This window comes from Capricornis sumatraensis, chromosome 18, assembly GCF_032405125.1.
Source record: "Capricornis sumatraensis isolate serow.1 chromosome 18, serow.2, whole genome shotgun sequence".
In the NCBI taxonomy this organism is placed as follows: Eukaryota; Metazoa; Chordata; class Mammalia; order Artiodactyla; family Bovidae; genus Capricornis; species Capricornis sumatraensis.
Window position 1 is genome coordinate 10,696,393 of NC_091086.1, and position 26,480 is coordinate 10,722,872.

The following is a 26,480-nucleotide window of genomic DNA, read 5'->3' on the forward strand; positions in this document are numbered from 1 at the left end:
GCCCTGCTTCATTCTGTACTCGAAGGCCAAATTTGCCTGTTACTCCAGGTGTTTCTTGACTTCCTACTTTTGCATTCCAGCCCCTTATAATGAAAAGGACATCTTTTTTGGGTGTTAGTTCTAGAAGGTTTGTAGGTCTTCATAGAACTGTTCAGCTTCTTCAGCATTACTTGTCAGGCCATAGACTTGGACTGCTGTGATACTGAATGGTTTGCCTTGAAAACGAACAGAGATCATTCTGTCGTCTTTGAGCTTGCATTGAAGTACTGCATTTCAGACTCTTCTGTTTACTATGATGGCTACTCCATTTCTTCTAAGGGATTCCTGCCCACAGTAGTAGATATAATCGTCATCTGAGTTAAATTCACCCATTCCAGTCCATCTTAATTCACTGATTCCTAAACGTCAGTGTTCACACTCTTGCCATCTCCTGTTTCACCACTTCCAATTTGCCTTGATTCATAGACCTAACCTTCCAGGTTCCTACGCAATATTGCTCTTTATAGCATCGGACTTTACTTCCATCACCAGTCACATCCACAACTGGGTGTTGTTTTTGCTTTGGCTCTGTCTCTTCATTCTTTCTGGAGTTATTTCCCCACTGATCTTCTGTAGCATACTGGGCACCTACCGACCTGGGGAGTTCATCTTTCAGTGTCATATCTTTTTGCCTTTTCATGCTGTTCATGGGGTTCTCAAGGCAAGAATACTGAAGTGGTTTACCATTCCCTTCTCCAGCAGACCGCATCTTGTCAGAAGTCTTCACCATGACCCATGGTGTAGGGCCACCCAAGACAGACAAGGGCAGTCTGTGATTACTTAATTCTTGCTCCTGCCCAAGCTCCCGGGCTGAGGTCAGCCTCACAGTCCTGCCTGCTTGGTCCTTAGGCTGAAGGCTCCCAGGCTGGTGGGCAAAGGTACTGCACTGAGGCCTCCCTCTGGCTGGGGCTTCCAGGTTCCCCTGCAGCGCCTGGAGGAATCCCCAAGGTCAGATCCCTCAGGCTCAGTAAAAACAAGCATGCCAGCCAGGGTGGAGGCGCTGCCTCCAGTGTCCTGGGAAGCCCGGCTCCGGAGCAGGGCTCCTGAACCAGGGATCATTCTGGGTCCATAACTCCTTCCCTGTAGCCTCGTCCTCGACCCCTGCATCTCCCCCAGCCAGGGTCCAATCTCAGAGTCTGTGAGGACTTCAGGGCCACACAGACTGCACGTGAACTTGGGCCCTGCCTCTTACTGGCCATGTGATTTCTGGCAAGTCACTCTATCTCCCTGCATCTTCATTATTGGTCTGTAAAATGGAATGAGGAGGACATGAAGGCAGGGCTCCAGAGATAAAGCATGTTAATGTCTCAGCATGGAACACAGTCAAGGAAAGGTGATGACTATTACGCTGGTCCTCAGATTATGCTGGAATGTCTGTAGCAAATTTTTAAATGTCAAAAGTGTACCTGGCTCATGTCTGATTTACTTACATAGATGAAACAGGAAAAATCAAAGTGAGGAGGAGGAGGATGGCCTCAGAGCCACCATTCTTTGAGCCTTTTCAATGCGTCAGCACAAGGATAAAGTGCTGGGTGTGTAATTCCATGAAAGCTTTATAATAACCCAAAGAGGTAGACAGACATAACACAATTAAAACCATTCCTTTTGTTTTCATGTGGACCATGTTTTAAAGCCTTGTTATTAAATTTGTTACAACACTGCTTCTGTTTTACGTTTTGGTATTTTTGGCCAGGAGCCATGTGAGAGCTTGACTCCCCAACCAGAGATTGAACCAGAAGGCACAGTCTTAAGCACTAGATGGCCAGGAAAGTCCCTATGACACATTTTTAAAGTCCAGTTTATTGAGATACAATTTACATACAGTAAAATTCGCCTTTTTGGGTGTACAGTTCTGTGAATTTTGGCAACTGTATGTAGTCACACCAACAGTACCACAGTTTAGATACAGAATACATACTTCTATCACTCCCCAAAATTCCCCACTGTCCCCCTTTCACCCCCCAACTCCAGCCGCGAAGCAATCACTAATTAGATCTGGTCCTGTAGTTTCATCTTTTTCTAGAAAGGCATATAATTGGAATCACACAGCATGGTCAATTTTTAAGGTAAATTTTTGATTACACACCAATACATGAATATTTTTTTCCTAAAAAAAAAAAAAAGTTGCAACACTGCAGATGAGCCTAAGTCCCCTTTGAAACCACATCCCCACCTGCACCTCATCCTTCTGCTCTTCAGGAGAGCTGAGAGCCAAAAACGTATAACAGCTAGCAAGTCACGGCCAGCAGGATCAGAACGAGCACTGGCGTTAACAAACTAAAGCGGCCATACGGTGATGCGCCAGACGCATGCTCCCCCATGCTGCAAAGGGGCCAGCCCAGTGCCCCGCAGCTAGCAAGCCGAGGAACCTGGGATGGCCCTCAGGAAGCCTGGGCTCGTCCCTCTACACAGCTCTGCAAGGCGATGGGCGACAGCCTAGGGCAGAAAGACCCTCTGAGCAGGGCAGGCATCTGTGGGAGAGTCAACTCCTGGCCACAGAGCTGTAGCTGCGACCTGGCTCTCACTGGGCCGGCTCTCCCCATGCCAGCTTCTCTTATCCCACCTGGCTTTCTGAAACAGTAACGGCAGTCTCTTCAAGCTGCCACCGACAGAGAGCAAACCGCCTGGAGCTGGACCAGTTAGCTCCATCAGGGGGACTGAGAGAAAATGGGTGGAGATCCCCGCTTTTCAGAGAACCTCCCTCAGGGCTCTCATTCTCACCTCCTACAAGTGCTGCGGGGTTCAGCAAGCGGGCAGCACACTCGCCTCACACCCAGACAGCCTGAGGGAGCCAGTGATCCACTCAAGGACATACGGCTCTTTGAACGAGAAGTTTTGGTCTTCTGAGCACACTGCATCCTCTCCAGTAACCCAACCCCTGCTCCCAGATGTGGACAGAGTGGGAAGGTACTCAAACAGACCACGGGCATTACCGGGGTAGGAACGCGATGGATCCCAGTGCTCGACAGCATCAAGGAGGACGCATCCAGGGGCTTCCCTGGCCATCCAGTGCTTAGGACTCCATGCTTCCACCACAGGGGACACAGGCTCAATCCCTAGTTAGGGAACTAAGATCCTGCAAGCCACTCAGGGAGGCCAAAAAAAAGAAATGACTCACCCAGCATGATGGCATCCACCGCTCCCCCAGGACAGAACTCGATCATAATCTGCAGAAAATACAAGGCAAAGTAACATGAGCAGAAGTGTCCAGCCCACGAATCGGGAGCCCCCCCAGGGCCGGCCCCGATCAGATAGGTCTGCTAGCACCTGATGCATTTGCTATCTGGCCGCTCTCGCTCCTGCCCAGGGGTTTCTCCAGTCTGCCCCTACACCCCTGAAACCTGACATCAGTTCTTACAGGAGCCTCTCACACCCAGGAATTACTTGGGCACTTCATTTTTCAGAGGAAAAAAAAAAAAAAGTCACCATGGAAACCTGCAGCTTCAGTGAACAGCCTTTTCAGCCAAGCCCGCATCCTTCCCTTCTCCTCAGATCGGCCCTGTCCGCTCACTCATCCCCACCTACCAGTCACTCTGCTTCTTACAATTCAAAGCCAAGTCTCGGAGAATTCCAGCACCTGTCTGTTGACTCTTCTCCATCACCCAGAGCCTGGAGTATCAGAACATCAGGTCCGTGAAGCCCAGCTCAGGCAGAGAAATCAAAGCCCAGAAAGGCGCTGGTTGTCCAGTGGCTCCTGAATGGAGAGCAGGTTTTCCTAACCTCCAAGTCATTCATTCATTCACTCAACACACATCCAACAGGTAGCAGGCCCTGGGAGAACCACCTGATATGGGCCTTCAGGGGCTCCCAGCCCAGTGCAGCAAATGGAAAAAGCCAGTTAGAGTCACAAGTGCCAGGGGTGCTGACACAGGCCCCCTCCCTGGTCTACTCCCATCTTCGCTCTTTCTGGCCGACTCTGGGCTCATATCATATATACAGGAAGACGCTTTCTCTTTTTCTTAAAGTGCAGGTAGAGATGGGTGGGGAAGGCAGAAAGTGACACGAACTTCAAGGCACTCCCAGCATCTCCTCCAGCTCAAGGTCAGACACAGTGCCTGAGGGGCGCTCAAGAAGGCCCGCTGCTCTAAATAGAAAAGAAAAAAAACCTCAGCCGTGACCTCCTTGGCCCAGAGCCAGATCTCAGGCCAGAGCCAGCTCTCCAGCCATAGGAGGGAGGAGCTGCTTCAGTGTTTCAACGAGGCCTCCTAACTTGTAGTTGACTTTCCAGAGGCTTCCTGGCGCTGTAAATATGAGGATGCGGTGATGCCTGGTTGGACCCAAGTCCCAAGCCCACCGCTCACTAGTTGCGGCCTTGGGCAAGTCATTTCAACCGTGTGAGCCTGTTTTCTCAACTGTAAGACAGAGCTGCTGATGCTGTTCCTCTTAGCTGGGCCCCACCTCTGAGCTATATTTAGGGGACAGGCCACCCATGAAGGTCAAGCAGGGAGCTCTAAGCTGGGCCAGGGACACCAGAGAAAAGGGTAACAGGGAGGGGAAGGCTGTGGCGCCCTCCCTCAGCCCAGGGCAGCAGACAGGCCTGCCACATGCTGGACAAGGCTCTACGCCACGGGAGGGGGCGGGCAAGGCACTGTCCACGCGCTCACACACCACCACCTGCCAGGGTGGAAGCACAGGGCCCCTGATGCTCCCACAGTCACTCTGGCCCTGCTTGGCCATGAGGACGTCAGGCGTGCCCCAGCTCCCCTGGACTACTCTTCACCACCGTGCTATCGTCCTAAGTAAATGTCATCAGAGATGCGTTAACACGCTGCAACCCAGTACCTGAGGAAGTGGTACTTCTTTCTTCCACTCACTCACTCACTCGAGTGTTCACTGAACCAACCACCAACCAACCAGGCTTGTTCCCAGGGTCAGAGCGCCCTGGATAAGGGCATCAACCTCGCGAAGCTCAGCATACCATTCTGCCTTTTAATGATGCTTGGCGCTACAAAAGAGAAGCACAAATCCTAATTGCTAAAAAAAGCCGAGCCACAAGAGGCAGGAGTGGAAGGGAAGCCCAGCTCAGTCACCACACAAGTCATGGACGTGGCCTGTAAGATGGTGGAATGGCACACCCAGAGCCCACAGGAGTGACAGTCATCCAGGCCTTGATGGGCAACACGTGAGACTCAGTCAGTAGGAACTGTTTCTAGGATTTCTTTCTTGAGCTCAGGGGTTCAGGGGTTTTTTTTTGTTTTGTCTTGTGTTTTGAGACCCCATGAAAGCCACCTTCTCACCCCTCATATAGAAAGATGCAAATATGAACAAATGTTTATGTGCAGTTTCACTGACTTCTTGCACGCCCTCAAGTCCCACCACCAAACCCAGGTCAGTGTTTTCACCAGCTACTGACTACGCAGCCTTGGCAATGACCTACCTCTCTGTAAAATGGGACAACACTAGAGACGCCCCCAGAACCACTCTAAGGATCCGATGAGGTGGTATGTATCAAGCAATAAGCCTGAGCCTCACACACACAGAGGCACAGGGCAGGCACAGCCGTCTCCTCCTCTACCACGGGCCAGCTGAAGAGGAAAAGGTGGTGGGCTTGGCCTCGAGGGCTGGCATGTGTGTGGTCAGTCACTCAGTCCTATTCAACTCTTTGCAACCCTTTGGACTGTAGCCCGCCAGACTCCTCTGTCCATGGGATTCTCCAAGCAAGAATGCTGGAGTGGGTTGCCAAGGCCTCCTCCAGGGGATCTTCCCCACCCAGGGATCAAACCCATGTCTCTATGTCTCTTGTACTGACAGGCAGGTTCTTTACCATTAGCACCACCTGGGAAGCCCTTCAAGTCGGCTTCCTTCTTAGCTATGTGCTCCTAGGTAAGCCACTTAATGTCCCCATGCCTCGATTTCTTCATCTGAAAGTGGTACTAATCTTTTCTCCCCCCAGTGTCATCAGACAGCCAACGACACGTCCAATACAAAAGCTACAACAACGAATACGCACTTGGTGAATCTAGCAAAGGAAATCTCTAGAAAGATCACACTTCAGTTCAGTCGCTCAGTCGTGTCCGACTCTTCGCAACCCCATGAATCGTGGCACGCCAGGTCCCCCTGTCCCTATTTAGGCTTCCTACAAAAACATGCCTTCCCAGAATTACAGTTCATCAACACTCCCACTGCCAGTATCAAAAGTCAGTATGAGAAGTGGTCAAACCTGGGCGGTTCCTGCATCTTTCAGTGAAACTGTCCCTTACACAATGCCCTTACACAAGGCCCTTACACAAGGCCCCCGTGACCCCTCCCCTCCCAGGTCAGCACTAGGAAAGTTGAAGCAGTCTGCCAATCTAGTTTGCTTCCTCTTCTGCAACTTGAGACCTCCATGATGCCCTGCACTTCCCGTATTTTTTTACTTTTTATTTTCTTTGAGGCAAGGAATATGACTTTATTTGGAAAGCCAGCAGACAGAGAAGATGGCAGACTAATATCTCAAAACAGACATCTTCCGTTATCATTATTATTCTGCGCCAGCTACTGGGAAGCTCTGAGTTTAGCTTTGGTTTTACTCCCATAAAGAAATGTACCAACTTTTCCTTCTACACAGGAAGAATATATATTAAATCTATAATATTCTACAATTTGCATGTGGACCCTGACGAAGTGTCTTTAGAAGATGACTGTCCTGTAAACTACACTTCAAAATGTGAAGCTCTTTTTGAAACAGCAGTCCTCATTTGGAGTTAATCATAGCCTATGTCAGAGTGATGTTCTGTTTATTAACTTTCTGTAATTCTGCCCAACTGTACTCTCACATGTGGCAAAATACAGTTTGGTTTTTCTTCTTCTCCTTTTTTTTTTTGAAAGTGGCTTTTTTCAGTCCTTTTAGTTTAAAAAGTTTCATGTCTTGGTGCCTTTTATATGATGTAAAAGAGAAAAATAATGTCTCTTTCATGACATGGTTCACACTGGGTTCCATTACACGGGTCTTAACACTTTACATTTCAGCTCTCAGTCACAGGGAGCTTATAATATGAATTTCTTAGCGCTTTTATAGAAATACATGAGGTTTAATTAATAAAATGATTATCTCAATAAATGTAATAATAACAATAAATAAAAAGAAAACAATCATCTGAATGCCTTAGGATATTACTAAATAGCCTGTTTAGAAAAGAGAATGGAAAAATTACATCAATACCCACAAAAGGTTTCAGTTCAGTTCACTTGCTTAGTCATGTCCAACTCTTTGTGACCCCATGAACCACAGCATGCCAGGCCTCCCTATCCATCACCAACCCCTGAAGTTTACCCAAGCTCATGTCCAACCATCTCATCCTCTGTTGTCCCCTTCTCCTCCTGCCCTCAACCTTTCCCAGCATCAGGGTCTTTTCAAATGAGTCAGCTCTTCACATCAGGTGGCCAAACTACTGGGAGTTTCAGCTTCAACATCAGTCCTTTCAATGAACACCCAGGGCTGATCTCCTTTAGGATGGACTGGTTGGATCTCCATGCAGTCCAAGGGACTCTCAAGAGTCTTCTCCAACATTACAGTTCAAAAGCAACAATTCTTCAGCACTCAGCTTTCTTTATCGTCCAATTCTCACATCCATACATGACCACTGGAAAAACCATAGACGGACCTTTGTCGGCAAAGTAATGTCTCTGCTTTTTAGGTTGGCCATAACTTTCCTTCCAAGGAGTAAGCATCTTTTAATTTCATGGCTGCAGTCACCATCTACAGTGATTTTGGAGCCCCCCCAAAATAAAGTCAGCCACTGTTTCCCCATCTTGGTCTATTTTCTACATTTTATTCAACTACTATGTTACAAAATTTCATATTAGAAGTACTCTTAATGAAACGTACTGGCCTAAAATCACCCATGGCTACAGATGCATCTGTTCATCTGGAAAGGGATGGGGCTGTGCCTATCCACAATGAAAGTCCCAGCAGGACCATGCCCAGAACACCCTCTTTAGGGTTTTCTATATATAAGAGCTTGTCATCTGCAAACAGAACTAATTTTACTTCTTCTTGCAATTTGCATGTCTTTCTTTTTCCCTGACTCATTGTCTAGCTAGTGCTCCCAATACTATGCTGAATAGAAATGATGAAGGTAGGCATCTTTGCCTCATCTCTGGTCTTCGAGTGTTTAGTCTCTCCCCGCTGAGTATGTTCACTGTGAGTTGTTCATATGTGACCTTTATTATGTTAGATACTTTTCTTCTATTGGTTTGTTAAATGTTTTTCTCATGGAAGTGCTGAATTTTGTCAAATACTTTTTCTTCATTAGCTCAAATGATCGTGTGTTCTCCCACCTTTATTCTCCCAAGGCAGTTTGTTGTATTTATTGATTTTCATATATTAAACCACCCTTGCTTCCAAGAATAAATTTCACTGGTCATGGTGTATAATCCTTTTAATATGCTGCTGCTGCTGCTAAGTCACTTCAGTCGTGTCTGACTCTGAGCGACCCCATGGGACTGCAGACATCCAGGTTCCTCCGTCCATGGGATTTTCCAGGCAAGAGTACTGGAGTGGGTTGCCATTGCCTTCTCCTTAATATGCTGCAGTGTAGTCAAAAAACAACAAGAAAAACACGCTGGGCTTCTTTCTAGACACTAACAATGAAAAATCCAGTAAAAGAAAATTAAGGAAACAATTCCATTTATAATAGCATCAAGCAGAAGAAAATACTTAGGACTGTCTAGAAAGAGGGAATAAGATTAAACCAAGAAGGTGGAAGATTTGTACACTGAAAAGGGCAAAACGTGGCTGAAAAGCATTAAAGATGATACAAAGAAATGGAAAGACATCCTCTATGCATGACTGAAAGGCTTTGTTAAGACGTCAGTACCACCCAACACAATACAGATTCAATGCAATCCCTACCAAATGCCCATGGCATCTTTTATAGAAACTGAAAAAATTCATACTAAAATTCATATGGAATATCAAGGGACCCCAAGCACCAAAAGAACCTTGAAAAAGGACAGTTGGAAAAAATTGTTCAAAGAAAATTGAAAGTCTCAAACCTCTTGATTTCAAAACTTACTACAAAGCTACAGTAATCAAAACAGCATAAAGACAGACACATAGACCAACGGAATGACATCCCAGAAATAAACCCTTACATATATAGACAAATGATTTTTAACAAAGGGGCCAAGGCCATTCAGTGGAAAAAGAACAGTCTTTTCAACCAATTTTGTTGGGAAAACTGAATTACCAACATGCAAGAGAATGAAGATGGTCCCTTACATCATATACCAAAATTTACTAAAAATGGATCAAAGACATAAATGGAAGAGCTAAAACTATAAAACTCTTAGAAGAAAAAAAAATGAGGGAAAAGTCATGACATTGAATTTAGCTATGATTTCTTGGTTTTGACACCGAAAGCACTGGCAACAACAACAGAAAAAAAAAGTGCACTTTATCAAATATAATAACCTTTGGACATCAAAAAAACACTATCAACATGGTGAAAAAGCAACCCACAGAATGTAAGTATATAGGATACTTACAAATCATATATCTGATAAGCGACTAACATCACGAATATATTAAAAAATATACTTTTACCACTCAATCTTGAATAGACACTTACAGATATACAAATAGCCAATAAACGCATGAAAATATGCTCAGCATTAGTAATTAGAGAAATGCAAACCAAAACCACAATTTAGACCTAGAGGGGCGGGATGGGGTGGGAAGTGAGAGGGAGGAGGTTCAAGGGGGATGGGACAAATGCATACTAATGGCTGATTCATGTTGATGTATGACAGAAACCGATACCACACTGTAAAGCAGCTATCTTCCAATTAAAAATAAATAGGTTTTAAAAAGCCACAATCAGATATCACTTTTCACCCATCGGACTGGCTATTTAAAAAAAACACCAGAAAACAAGCAAGGACATACAGAAACGGGAACACGTGTGTTGCTGGCGGGAATGCAAAATGCTGTGGCCACTGAAGAAGACATTACGGCAGTTCCTCAAAAGTTTAAACCTAAAATCTTAAAAATTAGAAACAGAATCAAAAATGGAATTGCCTTATGAACTGGCTCTCCACTTCTGAGTATATACCCGAAGAAATGAAAAGCAGAGGATCAAACAGATGTTTGTATACCAAAGCAGCATTATTCACAATAGTTAAAAGCTGGCAACAACCCAAGAACACATCAAGGGATGAACAGAGAAACAAAACGTGGCACCTCCATACAATGGAATATTATCCAGTCGTTAAAAGGGAATGGCGTGTTGACACACATGAATGAACCTTGAAAATATCGTGCTAAGTGAAAAAAACATCAGCCACAAAAGGCCACACATATGTGATTCCATTTCTGTGAAATGTCCAGAATAGGCAAATCCATGGCAGACAGAAGATCTAACCAGTTAATCCTAAAGGAAATCAACCCTCAATATTCACTGGAAGAAGTGACGCTGAAGCCGAAGCTCCAATGCTTTGGCCACCTGATATAAAGATGCGACCCATTAGAAAAGACCCTGATTCTGGGAAAGACAGAAAGCAGGAGGCGAGGGGGATGACAGAGGACACGACGGCTGGATGGCATCACAACTCAATGGACATGAGTCTGAGCAGCTCCAGGAGGTGGTGAAGGACAGGGAAGCCTGGTGTGCTGCAGTCCATCCAGACGCAAAAAGTCAGACGTGACTGAGCGACTGAACAGCAAGAGAGAGAGAAAGATGAGTGGCTGCCAGAGGCTGGGGGAAGGCTCCCACGATGACAGGCTGTGGGTCTCACAATATGGCCTAAACGCTTTCCAGCTAGAAAAGTGCTGACACCATATGTGAAGCCCTGTCCAAGGACATCTATTCAGTCTCTCATTTAATCCTTACACATTTCTTTAAGGTGAATACTGTTATTATCTCCATTTTCTAGGTCAAGGATCTCCAAAGTTTATCTGTAAAGAGCACGCATGCTCAGTCACTCAGTCACGTCTGACTCTTTGCAACCCCATGGACTGTAGCTTACCAGACTCCCCTTCCATGGGATTTTCCCAGCAAGAATACTGGAGTAGATTGCCATTTCCTTCTCTACAGGGTCTTCCTAACCCAGGAACTGAACCCTCATCTCTTGCACTACAGGAGGTCTCTTCACCACTGAGCCATCAGGGAAACCTTTCCATAAAGAACCAGACAGTAAATAATTCTGGCTCTGTAGGGCTTGGCCTCTGATGCTCCAGCCTGAAAGCAGTGGTGGACGAGACCTTATCAAGTGAGTGTGGCTGTGTGCCAGCAAATCCCATGGGCCACAGTGATGGGACTTCAGGGTATGCAAGAAGGTGGCAGGCCAGATGTGACCCACGGGTGGCTCCTTAACACCCTATTCCAGATGAGAAAACGGAGGCAGAGAGCGTTTCAGTCACTTATCAAGGTCCCCAGCTAATAGGAGATGAGGCCAGGATTTGAACCCAGGTGCTCTGATTTATGAGCTCATAGTCTATCCCTGGGCTAGAGTTCTTCCCCAATCATTTGCAGGACACTTAACATGTCACAGCCATCCCTCATGGCACCAGAACATATCTTCTTTATAAGGATTTAACCCCACCGGCCAGGTTGAAATTGCCCTCCCAGCCAGTCTCGAGACCCACAGCAGGTACAGGCCGAGCTGGGATCTGATCCCAGGCTGCTCACGCTAGCTGCCTTGCGTGAGGAAGACAGGTCTGCCTGAGCCTAAATATGGGGGGCACACTCCAGAGCAGGAGGCGTTTGCTTTTCCTGGGCCCTCTTGTCAGGTGAGTAACCTCGGCACAGCTGGTCTCCCTAGTCAGCACGCACGAGCTCTCTGTGTCCCTGGAGACCTCAGCCCATAAACACGCTCAGAGGACGCCCAATGGGAGACAGCCTGCGGTCACTGCCTTGCGACTGCTTGGCGCCCAAAAGAAACTGGAAACCTGTGTTCACCTTGATCCCCTATCAGCTTAGATTAAGCAGCTGTCATGGAGCGGCTTAAGGGTCCCGGCTTTGCTACAGGATCCTGGAGGGCCAGTTCACCTCCCCGATCATGCGTGCACTCATTCATTCGTGGACTGACGAGGCACCTGCTCTATTCCTGCACTATCTTAGCCACAGGAATTTGGCCCTGCACCTGCGCAGGTACTCTCTCCCCACGTGGGCAGTGTCCTCTCAGAGTTGCCCTGGGACCGGTGACTATAAAAATCTTCCTTGGAGCTGTTGCAAATAGAGAATCAGCTCAATAATCATTAGGACTGACAGAGCAGAATTTAAAATCTCTCTCCTCCACCTGATCAACCCTTCAGAATGAAACACTGACACCAAAGTCCTGTGCCAAGCTGATTTCTGCCCCAGCAAGTAACATACACACAAAACCCACCGCCCCCCAACCCCCCACCGAGGTCACTGTCCCCCGCCGTCGTACAGTTTCACTCCATGCCCTCAACTTCCTCAGGACGTAAGCGGTTGCCTGACCAATTAACACAGGTTGGCCTCAGTTTCCCCATCCACGACAACTAACAGGACCTGAGAGTCTTATTTTGTGCCCGGGCCTATGCCAAGTGCTTTGCATAAATTACCTTCCCATTTGAAGTGGGTATTCTGAAGAATGCCTCTGCCTCACAGGATCTATCGTGAGGATTAAAGGGAACAGGGCTAAGGTAACAGATGCCTGGCTCTCAGAACATGACCTGGCACACAGTAAGTAAATGCTTGACAAATGCTACCTGTTATTATCAGTATCTGGTGATGCTTTATTCCCATTTTACATATGAGGAAACTGAGGCTCAGAGAAATTAAAGTCACAGAAATAGTTACCAGAGCCAAGACCTGAACTGGGGCCTCTGGCTGCCAAGTCAGCTGCATTCACCACCATGAAGGAGAAACCTAGTGACCCCACGCCCCCATCCCTGTGCCTCAGGAAGGAAGCCAGAACAGCTTGAGACATAGCCTCCCGGCGGTGGGGGAAAAGGCGCCTCTGTCTCCCTGCTCCAGCACTCACTGGGCCCCAGGGGTCAGCTCACACATACCAAGTGAGCTTGCTCACCCGGAGATAAAGGAGCCAAGATGTCACAGCCCAGATAAGAGCAGGCTTGAACCACCCACAGGGTTTCAGACATCACCAACATGTACAGCCCGCAGGCAGCAGGACCAAGCCTGACCATCCTCAAGAGACAGCTGAGGCATGCTCAAGCCATACCCTGGAGACTGCACAGTGCTCGAGGCCTGGGTCTGCTCCTTTACCTGGCCCTCCCCAAGGCCAGCAGGAGTTCTGGGTACAGAGATGCTCAATGACTAGATGTCAGCAACACTCCTGCAACTAAACGCAGATACAGCTAAAGGGCAACTCTCTCCACTCTTCTTGCCTGGAAAGTTCTACGGACAGAGGATCCTGGTGGGCTACAGTCCATGGGGCCACAGAGAGTCAGACACGACTGGGCACACCTCTTGCGTAGGTCTGGACACAGTCCCAGACCTTCCCCTGTCCTGTGACTGTGCTGTCCAAACCCCTTTCCTGCTCTGAGCCTTAGTTTCCCCACCTGGAAATTGAAGCCTCTAACAGCTGAAAGGTCATTTGCAACATTGACATCTGAGGGTCCAAGGTGAGGGACATCACTTAATCATTAAATGTCATATTTAATATTTATAAAAGTTCATTCATATCATAAATTACAAGAGCCTGGACCTGATTCGTGAACAGTGTTTGCTGAATGAATTTATGAGAACGAAGAAATATGAATGAAACATTTCAGTGGCCTTCAGATGCCCAGAAATCAGCAAAACTGCCAAAAAGATGACTCACATAGCTGATTCTGCAAAGAAAGGAAGCCAGTCCCTCCCTCAGCTGCCGCCCAAGAGACCAGAGATAATGACTGCCATTATTGAGTGCCTAAGTCATACCGGGCACTGTGCTGAGCATTCCGCAAGCATTCCTTTACTTACTCCTGTAAGTAACTGTATTTCTCTCTGTTTTACAGATGCAGAAACTGAGGTTTGGTGGGGAAAGAGCCTCCCTAAAGCCACCAACCTCCTAGGTCCACAGAACGAGGGTAGAAACCCAGGTCTGTCCGACTCCCAAGGTCCAAAGATAGCCGAAATGTGCAGCCAAAGGCAAGCCCGCTCCCCTCTCGAGACTTGCCTCTTCTTGGGGAACAGGGTGGGTGCTGCCTCTTCACCCCTTCTTTCCCAGGTCTCCCTGCCCTGAGAGGCACAGGGACACCCCACCAGCACAGAAGACAGAGGCTTTTGTTTACTTGACAGAGACCTGTAGAAAGAAGGTCCCCAAAACACAAAAGTGAGCCCAAAAATGTCTCCAGCTTCTCAGCAGCTGGTCCCTGGAGGTGGAGTCCAGGACCTCCACACCTCTGAGCTCCAGACCAGACAATGCGGCCATTGAGAGGGGCAGCCCACACCCACGAGGCCTCCCGGGAACGCCGGGCCTTGCTCTTCTGCCCCCAGCCCCACCCACCACGTTCACAGAGACTCGGGGAAGGAATTCGAGTTCCCCTCGAGACTGGCAACTGAGTGCCCCCTGGCAAGAAGGAAGAGCAGAGGGGATGACCCTGGAGTTGCAAGGGGGAACCCCTAAGCCTGTCCAGCACATCTGGCACACCCCCCGGGCGGGGGTGGGAATTACTAGTCGAGATAACCGAGGCAGTGCCAAGTGTGCTGGCCCCAGTCCCGGGGCACCCCTGGGATAGAACTGAGGTGATTCCAGCTGGGGGTGCCTAACTCCTTCTGGCATTGTCTGGCCCAGAAGACAGGAGCACTGACTTCAGGGTCAGCGTTCCTCTGAGCTTGAGTCCAAACGCTGCCACTGTGTGTCTTTAGGCAACATGCTTCACCTCTCTGAGCCTCTAATAGCATGTGCTCACCTGTAAATGGGGACAGCACATTCTCACCGTGGGAGGCGTGGGAGAGTGAATGAGCTAGCACATCGAAGAACCACAAGCACCAGGCCTGCCACCCTGCAGAGCACGACAGACGCCAGTCACCATCGACACGGGGATGACTATCCCCATCGCCACTCATCACACGGGAAATCAGGGCTGGGACCAGACTCCAGGCAGACACGAACTGGATTTTCAGCCCCCTGGGGAGACACAGACAGATCTCTGTCTGCACAGGTATTTTTGATCTCTTGGCCATCTGTCTGTCCAGCCATCATTCCCCAAAACCAGGGGTGGCAGGGCTGCTGCTGCCAAAGAGAGGGGTGGTCCAGGGCCGTGCCCCTCAGAAGACGGACTCACAGCCCACACGACCAGGAAATTAGGGTCACAGGAAGCACAGACACACCGCTGGGAGGCCTGCCTGCCTGGTAGGACGCACATTCTTCAACTAAAATCATTCAAGGTTTGTGGCATGTGAGACAGTCCTCAAGGGGCAAGCAGAACTGAAACCAAGGGGAGCAGGGTGGTGAGGTGGGCACGGCGGGCAGAGACGGGGCTGAGCTGCTCACAGCCAGGGAGACAACACAGGGTGGGCGTCCGTGTTCTATTACATCCCCAGGGCAACCCCCAGATTATCTCCAAGGACCAAAAGCCTGAGTAAATAGGTAAGCCCAGGGTTTCCACCCTGGAGTCAGACACGCATGCTCAGTCACTCGGTCACGTCCGACCCTGTGACACCATTCCTAGCCCGCCAGGCTCTTCCGGCCATGGTTCCCAGGCATACCTGGGTTCTAATTCCGGCCCTGACGCTAACTAACCTTGAACAAGGGATGACCTTGGAACAAGTAAGCGTAGAGCTCTGACCCTCAGTTGGAACTATAGATTCTGCCACCTGGGGAGTGAACAAATGGGAAGACTTGGGGAAAGCCCAAGGCTCGGGACCTGGCACTCAGTGAGTGTGCTCCAACCAGTAACACCGGAGGCTGGACGCACGTGGGAAGCTGACATGACCACCGCACTCTCACAGACAAGGCCCCAGCACCAGCAGCTGCCCCAGGAAAAGTTGAAGGAACAGTCTGAGAGCAGCAGAGAGCAAAGCAACGACCCTGGGTGCCCCGGGCAAGTCCGAGCATCTATCCGGCTACACACTCTCCAGTCTCATTTTTTGTCTGCCTCCTTGCTCCCACCCCACTGCCCCATAGAATGTGAATTCCTGAAGGGCAGAGCTTTGCGTCTGTGCCCTTAAAGCTGCCTGGCACACAGCTGATAGTCTGGAAACATTTGTTGGTGAACAAATAAGTGCCCGAGTGAGTCAGTGCCTGAACAAGAGAATGAATGAACAATGGCTGCCCCACCTGCTCCGGGGAGGTGGGGGCCCGGCCACACGAGAGCATGGATGCAGAATGCCAGACACAGGCAGGAGCTACTGTGACAGGGACGCAGAGGCTCTGCCATGGCAGCAAGCACTGAAGGGCCCATCAGTGAGGACCCAAATCTAAGGGCTCTGGAGACAGAGACCAGTGCGGGCACAGCCAGGAAGGAAGCAGCAGCCCCCGGGATCCAAGGAAGACGTAAGACTACCTGTGAGCCTTTGGCTCATCCCTCTGCTTCCCCACTTCCCAGGCAGGCCTGCAGTTACCCACTCGCATCTGGGCCAGGCTGGGTTAAAGGCAGCGAGGCCGCCTGGGCGGAGGTGGCAGCAGATGGGCAGCAGGTGGTCGTCTATGGGCGACCGCGCTCAGCCCAGCTCATAGATGCCATCGGGAGTATAAGCCCCTGTGGCTGGAGCTGCCAAACGTTCCAGTCAAGCCAGACACTTGGATTCTCACACGAAAAACGCCAGCTTACGAAGGGTCATACTTCTGCAGAACTCTAGAGAAAGCCTGTCTTCGGTACAGCCTGTGGGCCAGGTTTGCACATTTAATTGCCATCTAGACTTTAAACAACAGACATGACCTGTCTGCTGGGTGCCTGGCATGGGGCTCCTACTGTCTTGCCAGCTGGGACACACTGGGTTTCTAGCGAAGCCAACGGCTTCGAGATCAATGTCATCACCCTTAATGTCCAGATGGGGAAACTGAGGCTCATAGACATACCTGGGGTCACACAACAGCACACAGGCAGCCAGACTCCAGCCCACGTCTGGCTGACTCCAAAGCCACTGCTTGATGGACCGAAGGCAGCAGGGAGGGTATGTATGAAGCTGGGGCGGGGCAGTGAGCAGTGAGGGGGTGGGAGGGGCACACAGGAGTGCCCCAGAGGGCATGACAGCAGGCTGATGGGCTCAGGGAGTGAACTAAGTGCTTGGGAACGTGGCAGGCAGGTCCCTGGACCACAAGAGTCGCCTTGTGCCTATGAATGTGACCCAGAGACCCCAGCCCAGCCACCGCCACAGCAGGATTCCAGATAGAACCCCATGTTACTCCAGCCTTGCCGTCCACAGCTACTCGGTTCTGCCTGCTCAGGGCTGGGGGTCCACTGCACCCAAGGTAGAAGCTGGAGGGATTCCAGAGCCACAGGCCCCTCCCCACCAGACACTGCCAAAAAATGCTCTGCAGGATAATGGCTCCTCAAGTGCAGGAGGGCGGCCCAGGCTGTGTCCTCTGAACAGTTCCCAGTGGTTCCCAGGGCTGGTACCCAGGGTGCGGGGGCACCAGAGCAGTGGGAATCTGGCTGATCTGGGTTGGAATCTGGCTGGGAGCCCTGAGCCAATCTCTCTCTCTCTCTCTCTCTCTCATCCTCAGTCTTCACACCCATAAAATGGGTTGACAACATCTCAATCCCATAGAAATGTGAGGATTTGGCAAGTTAATCACAACAAGGCCCAGCGCACAGAGGAAGTGTCCAGCAAAGGCCCGCTCTCTGTGCTCCTTTGCTGATCCCTCCCTCTCACCTCCACCCCCTGCCTCTTGCCTCCGCTGCCTGGGCTGCACAGCGCCCTGTCTGGGCAGCAGAAGTGGTTAGGAGTGAGAACACGATTGCCCGGTGGCTTGAGCCACACAGGCTCTCAAGTGCTCTGTGCTTAGCCGCTCAGTGGTGTCCAACTCTGAGTCCCCATGGACAGTAGTGCTTTATGGAATGCCATTGCGATTACGTGTGTCCCCAAAGTGGACGCCCCTACGGGCCTAATGCAGAAGGACGCAGAGGTCGGCAACCGCCAGGGAACATCAGGAGCACCAGGATCCCATGGGAAGAGGTGCTGCCCACAATTCTGCCGAGAAGGGCCACCACAGGGCACCAAGCTGACCACAAACATGGAGCTCAGACTTCAGAGGGCAAGGGCAAAATGAGCCGGCTCGGGCCAAAAGACCTCCTTGAGATCACCCCTTTCGCGCCCTGGGCGCTGCGGGCCAGGAAGGAGCAGGGCAGGAAAGGGACGGTGCCTCCGAGGGTCTCCGGTGCGACCCCAGCCCGGCGCCCTTCGACTGCAGTGAGCGGCTCTCTCCATGCATGCCATGCTGCTAGTGACTTTCTCGTGCCACATTCTCTTTACAGTTCTTGTATTATTTTAAGGCCAGATATGCAATCTCTGTGGGTGACCAATGGCTAGCCTCGGAGCCCAAGGCGACAAGCCACAGAGACCCTGGCCGGTGACACGAGGTCACACGAACATGTGTGGACAGCGGGCCCCTCCCACCCACACCCTGCTCTGTGACCCGGGCCTGCACTTCCTCTCGGGAGGAGGCTCACTTTCAGACAAGCGGCCACATTCTGGAAAGCCTGCAGTCACTCCTTCAGACTCACAGGCACACACAACTCGGTGCACACACACAGGAAGGTCACATATGCCGCACAAGCCTATTTTTGGATTCCTTACACCAGGAGTCCTGGTTTAAACACCACCAGATCTGGGAAGCTCAGTTACGGGCAAAGCAGCCCTGACTCTATGAAAAAACAGTCATCTTGCACAATTTTCTGGGAAAACACAGTCCTCTTAGTTATCTGTACTTTCCTCATTTGATAGAGACATAGGATGAGAAATAGATCCTCTCACTTCTACTTTGAGAAAAACAGTGACAGATACAGGGAACAGACTTACAGTTGCCAAGGCGGAGGGGCCTGGGGAAGGAAGGATTGGGGGTTTGGCATTAGCAGATGTGAACTATCACATACAGGATGGACACAAACAACAAGGCCCCACCGGATAGCACAGGGAACTGTTAGTCAATCAATGCCCTACACGGAACCACGATGGAAAAGCGTACGAGGAAGATTGCACATATATATTACCGAGTCATTCGGTACAGAAGAAATTAACACAACACTGTAAATCAACTGCAGTTTGATCATTTTTTTAAAAAAAGAAAGAAAACCAGTGGTGTGTGCCAGGGACAAACAGCCCTCAGGCTCAGTATTGGGGGACATTAGGGAGTAGTGAGGTCTGAGGCTAATTAGAGAGCAAATCTCCACCTGAGGGGTCACTGCTGCCCAGCCTCAGGCAACTGCTGCCACATCTGCTGGTTGTTCTAAAAAAAAAAAAAAATGTCCATAGGCCAACAAAATGCTAGCAGCAAATTCCTACAACCATCTCGTGTGCGAAACAAAATCTACGTGGGTCTGTCCTAGCCCGACATCCTCAGTTGTGACCCAGCTCACGGCCTGACTGGCTCCTCCCAACAACACAAGAGGCTGTGAGCGGGAGAGGCACGGGCCTCAACTGAGGGCGATTTGGTCCCCAGGGGACATCTGGCAACACCGAGGCCGTGCACATGTGCCCAGTCGTGTCCGACTGTTATGACCCCATGGACTGTAACCCGCCAGGCTCCTCCATCCATGGGATTCTCTAGGCAAGAATACTGGAAATGGGTAGCCATTCCCTTCTCCAGGGGATCTTCCTGACCCAGAGATCTAACCCGGGTCTCCAGCACTGCAGGCGGACTCTTTACCATCTGAGCCACCGGAGACAGAGGCAGAGACAGAGCTAAGCACCCTACCATACAGGCCCGCTCCCCATACACAGAAAATGACCCAAACCCTGACGCAGACCAGAGTCCAGAAGGCCTGGGAGTTCCTCTGGGGAACATGGGAGTGTTCCCCAGACGGGAGTGGTGGGAAGCTTGCCCCTCCAGCTTGGGGCAGCTGCTGCTTTCTCTGTGGCTCCATTAGATTTCAACAGAGGGCTCTACAGCTAAAGATGCCAGGAAAGCGCAGGTGGGGACGATGTAAGTTGAGACATGAGCTGGGGGAGCAAGACCACTGGCCCCCAGGTGGTGGCCTCCAGGGAGAGGTGGGTCCATACCCAGTCTCTGTCCCGCAAGTGTTTCTGGACAAGCTGGGCCACGCCAGTCCTAAGAGGACCACCCCAACCTCTGGCCTCTCGGGCTTGGCAAGCCCAAATGCACCAGCCAAAACAGTGCCCTGGCCTGGGGCGTGTCCCCAAGAGGAGGTCCTGAGACTGGGGCACCGCACGGCCCTGGGGGAGAGGAGTCCCTCCCCTGCTCACCCTCCCTTCTGAGCCCAGTCGCTGCCGGGCACCGAGGAGGCCCACGGTGACAGCATCCCTTCTAACGTGGAGTGCAGGCCCAGGGTGGAAGGCTTTGGCAGGCAAAGGGATTGGGCCAGAATGGAGCAAACTGATTTATTTTCCTTTATTTCTATTTATGGCAAGAGGGCCCTAGTTTTCCATTTAGGGTAGTGAGATGAAAGTTTCTTTTTCAATAAATATATTTAACTTCTAAAAAGTGAGTCACCTTAAACAAATACTAACTATTCCAGAGGTAGCACAATGAATGAGGTTTAGGAGAGGCAGCCCTACCAAGAGTGTTACTACAGCTCTGTAAGTCTGAGAATGACAAGGCCATCCCTGGGGGAGGTGGGGTGGGGAAATCCAGGAAGGCTCCCCGACTGTGGAGGCCTTCCATGCTAAGTAAGAGTCACTGCTTTGTTTGGTGGTCAGCAAGGAGATTCCTGGGCTGACAAACTTGTGCAAAACTTTCTGCCCAGACAAAACTTGAGGGCAGAGGGGCTTCTGAACTTGACCTGTGCCAGGTCTCCAGGAGCGGAGGCCAGCCCTGCTGTGGGTGCAAGAAAGGCCTTTCCTCACCCTGTGCTGACTTCATCACCCACCCTGACATCACTTTTCATCCTGTTGGCCAGTGGCGTGATCACAGCAAACCCTCCACAAGGTTCAGAGTAAAAGGCAGAAAAGGCAGAACAGAAGAGGCTTCCAGAAACCCAGTAAGAGGACATAGTGGGAACGGACAGGAAGAACTGTGAGAGGAGGGGAGAGACAGTCACTGGCATTAACCAAGCACCCACGCTGGGCCAGACTCTGCTGCCCGTGCCTAACCTGCACACCTCACATAATCCTTACAACGGGAGAGGTTTTGTTATCATTTCCATTTTAGCGGTAGAGAGCCAGGACTCAGCGGTCAGCTAAGATCTCAGCTGGTGCTACGAGCCAGGACTGGTCCCCACTTCCTCCACCGCAGGGCAGGGAAAAGGGCAATGCACGTGACACACGCAGAAGAATCAGCCAGTGAAGACTCAGACTAGTTAATCCCACTAATGGCTGAGGAAGAGGGCGGACCCGGCCTGCCTGAAACCGCCGCCCCGCCGAGGCCTCCCAACACCTACAATAAGACCACAACCCCTACCTGCCTGTCATCTCCTAGCACCCCACCCCAACCCAGGCACACTGGCCCCTCGGCCCCTCTGAACGTGATAAGCACACTCTCACCTCGGGGGCCCTTGCTGAGCCCTGGATCCTCCCTCAGCTGGGTCCTTCTCGGACAGGCCTCCCGCTGAACATGCACGCAAGGCGTCTTGCCCTGTTCCAAGTCACACCTCTGATGTCATATCCATCATGGTCCTTATGGTTACCTGAATTATGTGTTTATGCGCTTATTGGCTGACTTCCTTACCAGACTGTAAGCTCCTTGAGCACAAGAACTGTATCTCTTGTTCACCACTGAATCCCCAGCCCGCAGAACAGGGCCTGGCACACAGCAGGTGCTCAGCAATGTGCTCAAGGCCAGAGAGAATCTGGTCTTCTTTCATGTGGGTCTCTGCCTCTCCTCCTCTGCCATCTTCCAGCCACAACTTTTGTCTGGTCCTTTACAGGCTCCACTGGGTCCTGTCTCAAGGCCTCTGAGAATACTTCCTATTCTCTCTAGCTGGAAATTTCTGCTCTCTAAATTTCTGCAGGTCTGCTCTACAGCCTGTCTTTGGGGCCTCAGCTAAAAGGTCACCTCGTGAGAAAGGCCTTCCTTATCTATCCTATTTGAAGCATCTGCCCCTGACCTGCCTGCCCCCCTCCCACCAAGAACTTCCATCACATTTCCCAGTCTATTTTTCTTTCACACACTTCTCACTTGCTGAAGTCCTCTCGTTTACTTCTTTATCTGCTTCCAAACTGTCTGCTTCTACCACTGGACTCTGAGCCCAGTGAGGCCAGGGATCTGGCTGGTCTTGATCATTTCCGTATCCTCCGGGCGGGATCAGGACTGGGCACAAGGAAGGAATTCAACAGACATTTGTTCACATGAATAAATGGAGAACCCTGGGCTGCAGGCTTAATTCCTCCAAGATGACCCAAGCTTCTAGAGACAAGAGCCAGAGTCCCATGGTGAACAGGTAATATCCGACAGCAGGTTTGCTGTCCTGTAGAAAGGCTGAGGGAAACTCGGGCTCAGAAACCAATCAGGAGCTTTCAGAATCGTCACAGCTTGCCACGCAGGACTTCGCAGCCACCTTCACTTCCTGGCCAGATTCTGCACAGGAAAAGCTTCCACCCTGCAAGCGACTGAAAGCTAGAGGATTGTTTCAGCCAAAAACAAGGGCAACACTGGCCCGAGGCTACGCTCTGTGGGTTGCAGGGACCCTACTGCCTTCACTGTCCCTGGGGCCGGCCCCACAAGGGGAGGGGCGCCCCAGGACCTCCACTCCTGCCTCTGCTCTGGGTCAGCACTGCAGGAGCATGAAGACAGGGTCCTGCCTACCAGAGGAGGGGGATACCAGCACTGGCATCAGCACTGAAACGCGACGGGAGGATGAGCGACCACAGAGGAGGAAGAGGAGGTGCGCTCCACCGAGAGGGGCCTGGGAGAGCCTAAAAGGCCTCAGTGTGGAAGGAGAGGTCCCGCTGACTCTGCAGATGGCACTGCAGAGGGCTGCCTGGAGGAAGGCACTAGATGCAAAGACCTGGAGGTGCCACCTACAAGCAGCCTGAACAGCTGCAGAGGGAGGCCTGGGAAGATGCTGGCAGACAGACTATAATCAGCCTACGTTCCAGGTAATGGGTTTGGAATATATTCTGGAGAGCTGTGGAAGGGCTTTTCAAAGGGCACTGTGACATGAGCAGGGTCTCTCATCCACAGTATCTGACGTCTGTATGTCTGGCCTTGTAACTAATTCATTGTGTGACTTTAGCTGAAATTCCAACTTTGGCCACCTGATTTGAAGAACTGACTCACTGGAAAAGATGGTGATGCTGGGAAAGATTGAAGGTGGGATGAGAAGGGGATGAGAGGATGGGATGGTTGGATGGCATCACCAACTCAATGGACATGAGTTTGAGTAAACTCTGGGAGTTGGTGATGGACAGGGAAGCCTGGCGTGCTGCAGTCTGTAGGGTCGCAAAGGGTCGGACATGACTGAGCGACTGAACTAACTAAGACCCTCTCTGGTGCGCAGTTGTCTCATTTTTCAAATGAGACGTTGGCTGCGTGACACCCAGCTGTAGCAGTCCGTGGTTTAGTCAACACAACACTCATCTGAATCCAGGGGTGTGCCAGAGCCAGCTTTCACTGGCTTGTGAGGACTGTGCTAAATTTTCAGGAATTTTTGTAACCTAGTAATATAACCTATGTTTAAAATTAAGTTATGTAACCTTATTATTTTAAAAACTGTATTAAAGACAACAAAGGTGATAAACACTCAAGACGCATCAATTCTCTAATTATTTTAGCACTTTCTACTGTTATCTCTACTCTTGAGGCTGTTTACATCTATCATATCTGTATGGCAGAAATAACTTCATCGTGGAGTGGTCCTGCAGCTCTGTAAGTGACATTTTGTTTTAGCTTGAAATTGACCATGGTGGGAATATTTACACCACAGACACTGGCAGATGCTATCAACTAGGGCTGTTCTTCCCAGAGAGCTGACTGTTAAACACGTACCACCATGCCATTCTCACTCCCCTGTAGGAAGAGACCCAACCCTTGAAAGGCTTTCCCAGACATCAAAATCTGGTCATGGCAAGGGGTGGGAACCGGGGAGGGGCAGTTATAAACCAAAGGAAATTCATGAGATCAGCCCAGGGTTTCCCGCACTCGCCTGTCTGCGAGGCCTGGGTATACATCCCGAGCAGCATGGTCTACACTGTCTAAGGCAATAGCCACTATGTGGCTGCTGAGCCACACAGAACCACATGTGGCTCTTCAGCACTTGAAACGTGGCTAGCATAGAACTGAATGATCAGTCTATTCCCTTTTAATTAATTTAAATTAAAAAACTGATATTTGACTGTACTATTGGGATACGTTTAAGAACACTGTAACAACCTGAGGACATGAATCTGCTTTTTCATCCAGAAATTTCATGATATCTAAATACAGAGGAAACATTTCTGATGAAACTTCAGCTCCTAAACTGAGATGCGCTGTAAGTGTGCAGCACATACTAGATTTGAAGACTTTAAATGGAAAACAACTAAAATACCTCATCAGTATTTTTTTATTGACTACATGTCAGAATGATAATGTTTTATATACTAGGTTAAATAAATTCTTTTACTTTAATTAATTTCATTAGTTTATTTTTGCTTTAATGTAGTAATTAGAAATTTTTAAATTATACATATGGCTCACATTATATTTCTATTGTATAGTGCTAGTTTAGAATACCACTTGCACCATTTGTATTCAAAAGCAGAAGTGGTCATAAGAAACCAAGAGAAGGGTTTGGCAAAGATTAAAAACTCTAGAAGAAAATGAGTCAGTCTTGTCAGATTGCAGGTGGGGTGGTTTGGTGAGTGACCTCCACCCCACTGGGGAAAATTCCGTCCCGACTGCCATGGCCGGGCAAGACGCCCAGGATGCCAGGGCAACGGTCAGTTTCTCATCCTAAAGCCCAGCCCCTGAAAGCAGACCCCAGGTCAAGGCTGATTTTGTCAAAGACACCCACACAGAAAAGCTGGCTCCTGGAGCCACAGAGAGCACCCGAGCCTGGACACAGGATGGGGCCCACAGTCATCCCACAGAAGGAAACACCATAAAGCTGGTGCACCTTTAACCTAGTATTTGAGAATGAGACTCCTCTCTTCCACACTTTCATCCATGCCGCCCTTCAGACTGCCCTTCCCTCTCTCACCCCTTGGAGAACTCCTACGCATTCTTTAAGATCCAGTTCAAAGGTTCCTTCCTCTAAACGATTTTCTGACCAATGGTGCCCCCGTCTCACATCCTTGGACTTCCGGCCTCGTCCATTCTGACCACTTCCTGGTCAGCCTGGGTGCTCTCACTCTTGCCCCCTCAGACCTGATTTCTTTCTAAATGTGTGTCTCTCCCCCTTGAGACTGCCACTGGGTCCCTATTGCCTTCAGCAATAGTTCTCAAACTTCAACAAGCATCAGAGTCACCTAGAAGGCTCCTTAAACAGACAGCAGGGCCCCTTCCCAGAGTTTCTGATTCAGCAGCTCTGAGCTGGGACCTAATATTCAGCATTTCTAACAAGGTCCGTGGTGCTGCTGCTACTACTGGTCTGAAAGGCTGTACTTTGAGAACCGCTGATCTAAAAGACCAAGTGTAAACCGTCACCTTGGCATTCAAGGCCCTCCAGGACCCTGCCTCCAACGACTGCCCTCATTTTGTACGACATGCTGGTCGACCCACCAATCCTAGCATTCCCAGGATCCCAACAGGTCGCAGCTCTCGCACCTCCACTCCTCGGCCCAGGCTGACACTGCTTGAAACCTTCTCGATCCACCCAGTTCCAGCCACCTTCCATGATTTCACAATGTCTAAAACCCAAATCAGAAATGAGAGACAACACCTTTAAAGGGCTACAAAGTAACAAATGTAGGGCGTAGGCGCAGCTACAGAAGAGGCGGGCGAAAAATGGTTTTGGCCACAGCAGTAGCCCTGGATAAGAAAGTACCAGCCTAAAGTGACGACTTTGGGACAGAAAATTCTGGTGTATCTATTTGACCAACTTCACTGCTTCACTGTCCAGTTACAAACTGTCCTTTTCCTCCATCGGTTTTCTAACTCGGCTACTTTCCAGCTGTGTGGCCTAGCAGGGGAGGCGGGAGACTGACTTAGCATCTTTCTTTCTCACTTTCATCTATAAGATGAAAATAAAGCAACAGCCTCAAAGAATATGGTTAATGACATAATGCGAGTGAAATGCACAGCAAAAGGCCCAGCACACAGTAAGCCTTCAATAAATATTAGCTGTAGTTGGCATTATCTCTGGCCTTGGAAAAGTAATGAACTTGGTAAACAGCCACAAACAATAATGGGAACAGATGTATAAAAGATGTTTTCCTCAATACGTACGTCATTAGCAATCCAATGAGGGCTGACTAGATGGAGAGCTGGATGGATAGATGGATGGGTGTGTGTGTTGTGGGTAGGTGGTGAGATGGAAAAACTCAATTGTATGATATCAAAATTGACTC

General features: G+C 49.9%; 1 protein-coding gene across 1 annotated transcript in view; it reads right to left on the reverse strand.

The window, feature by feature from the left end:
- STK10 (serine/threonine kinase 10) overlaps window positions 1–26,480 on the reverse strand; it is a 129,414-nt gene that overhangs the window by 69,692 nt on the left and 33,242 nt on the right. Inside the window, exon 3 of the mRNA XM_068990477.1 lies at window positions 3,158–3,206. Coding sequence (XP_068846578.1) covers window positions 3,158–3,206 — 49 coding nt within the window. The remainder of the gene's footprint in view (window positions 1–3,157; window positions 3,207–26,480) is intronic.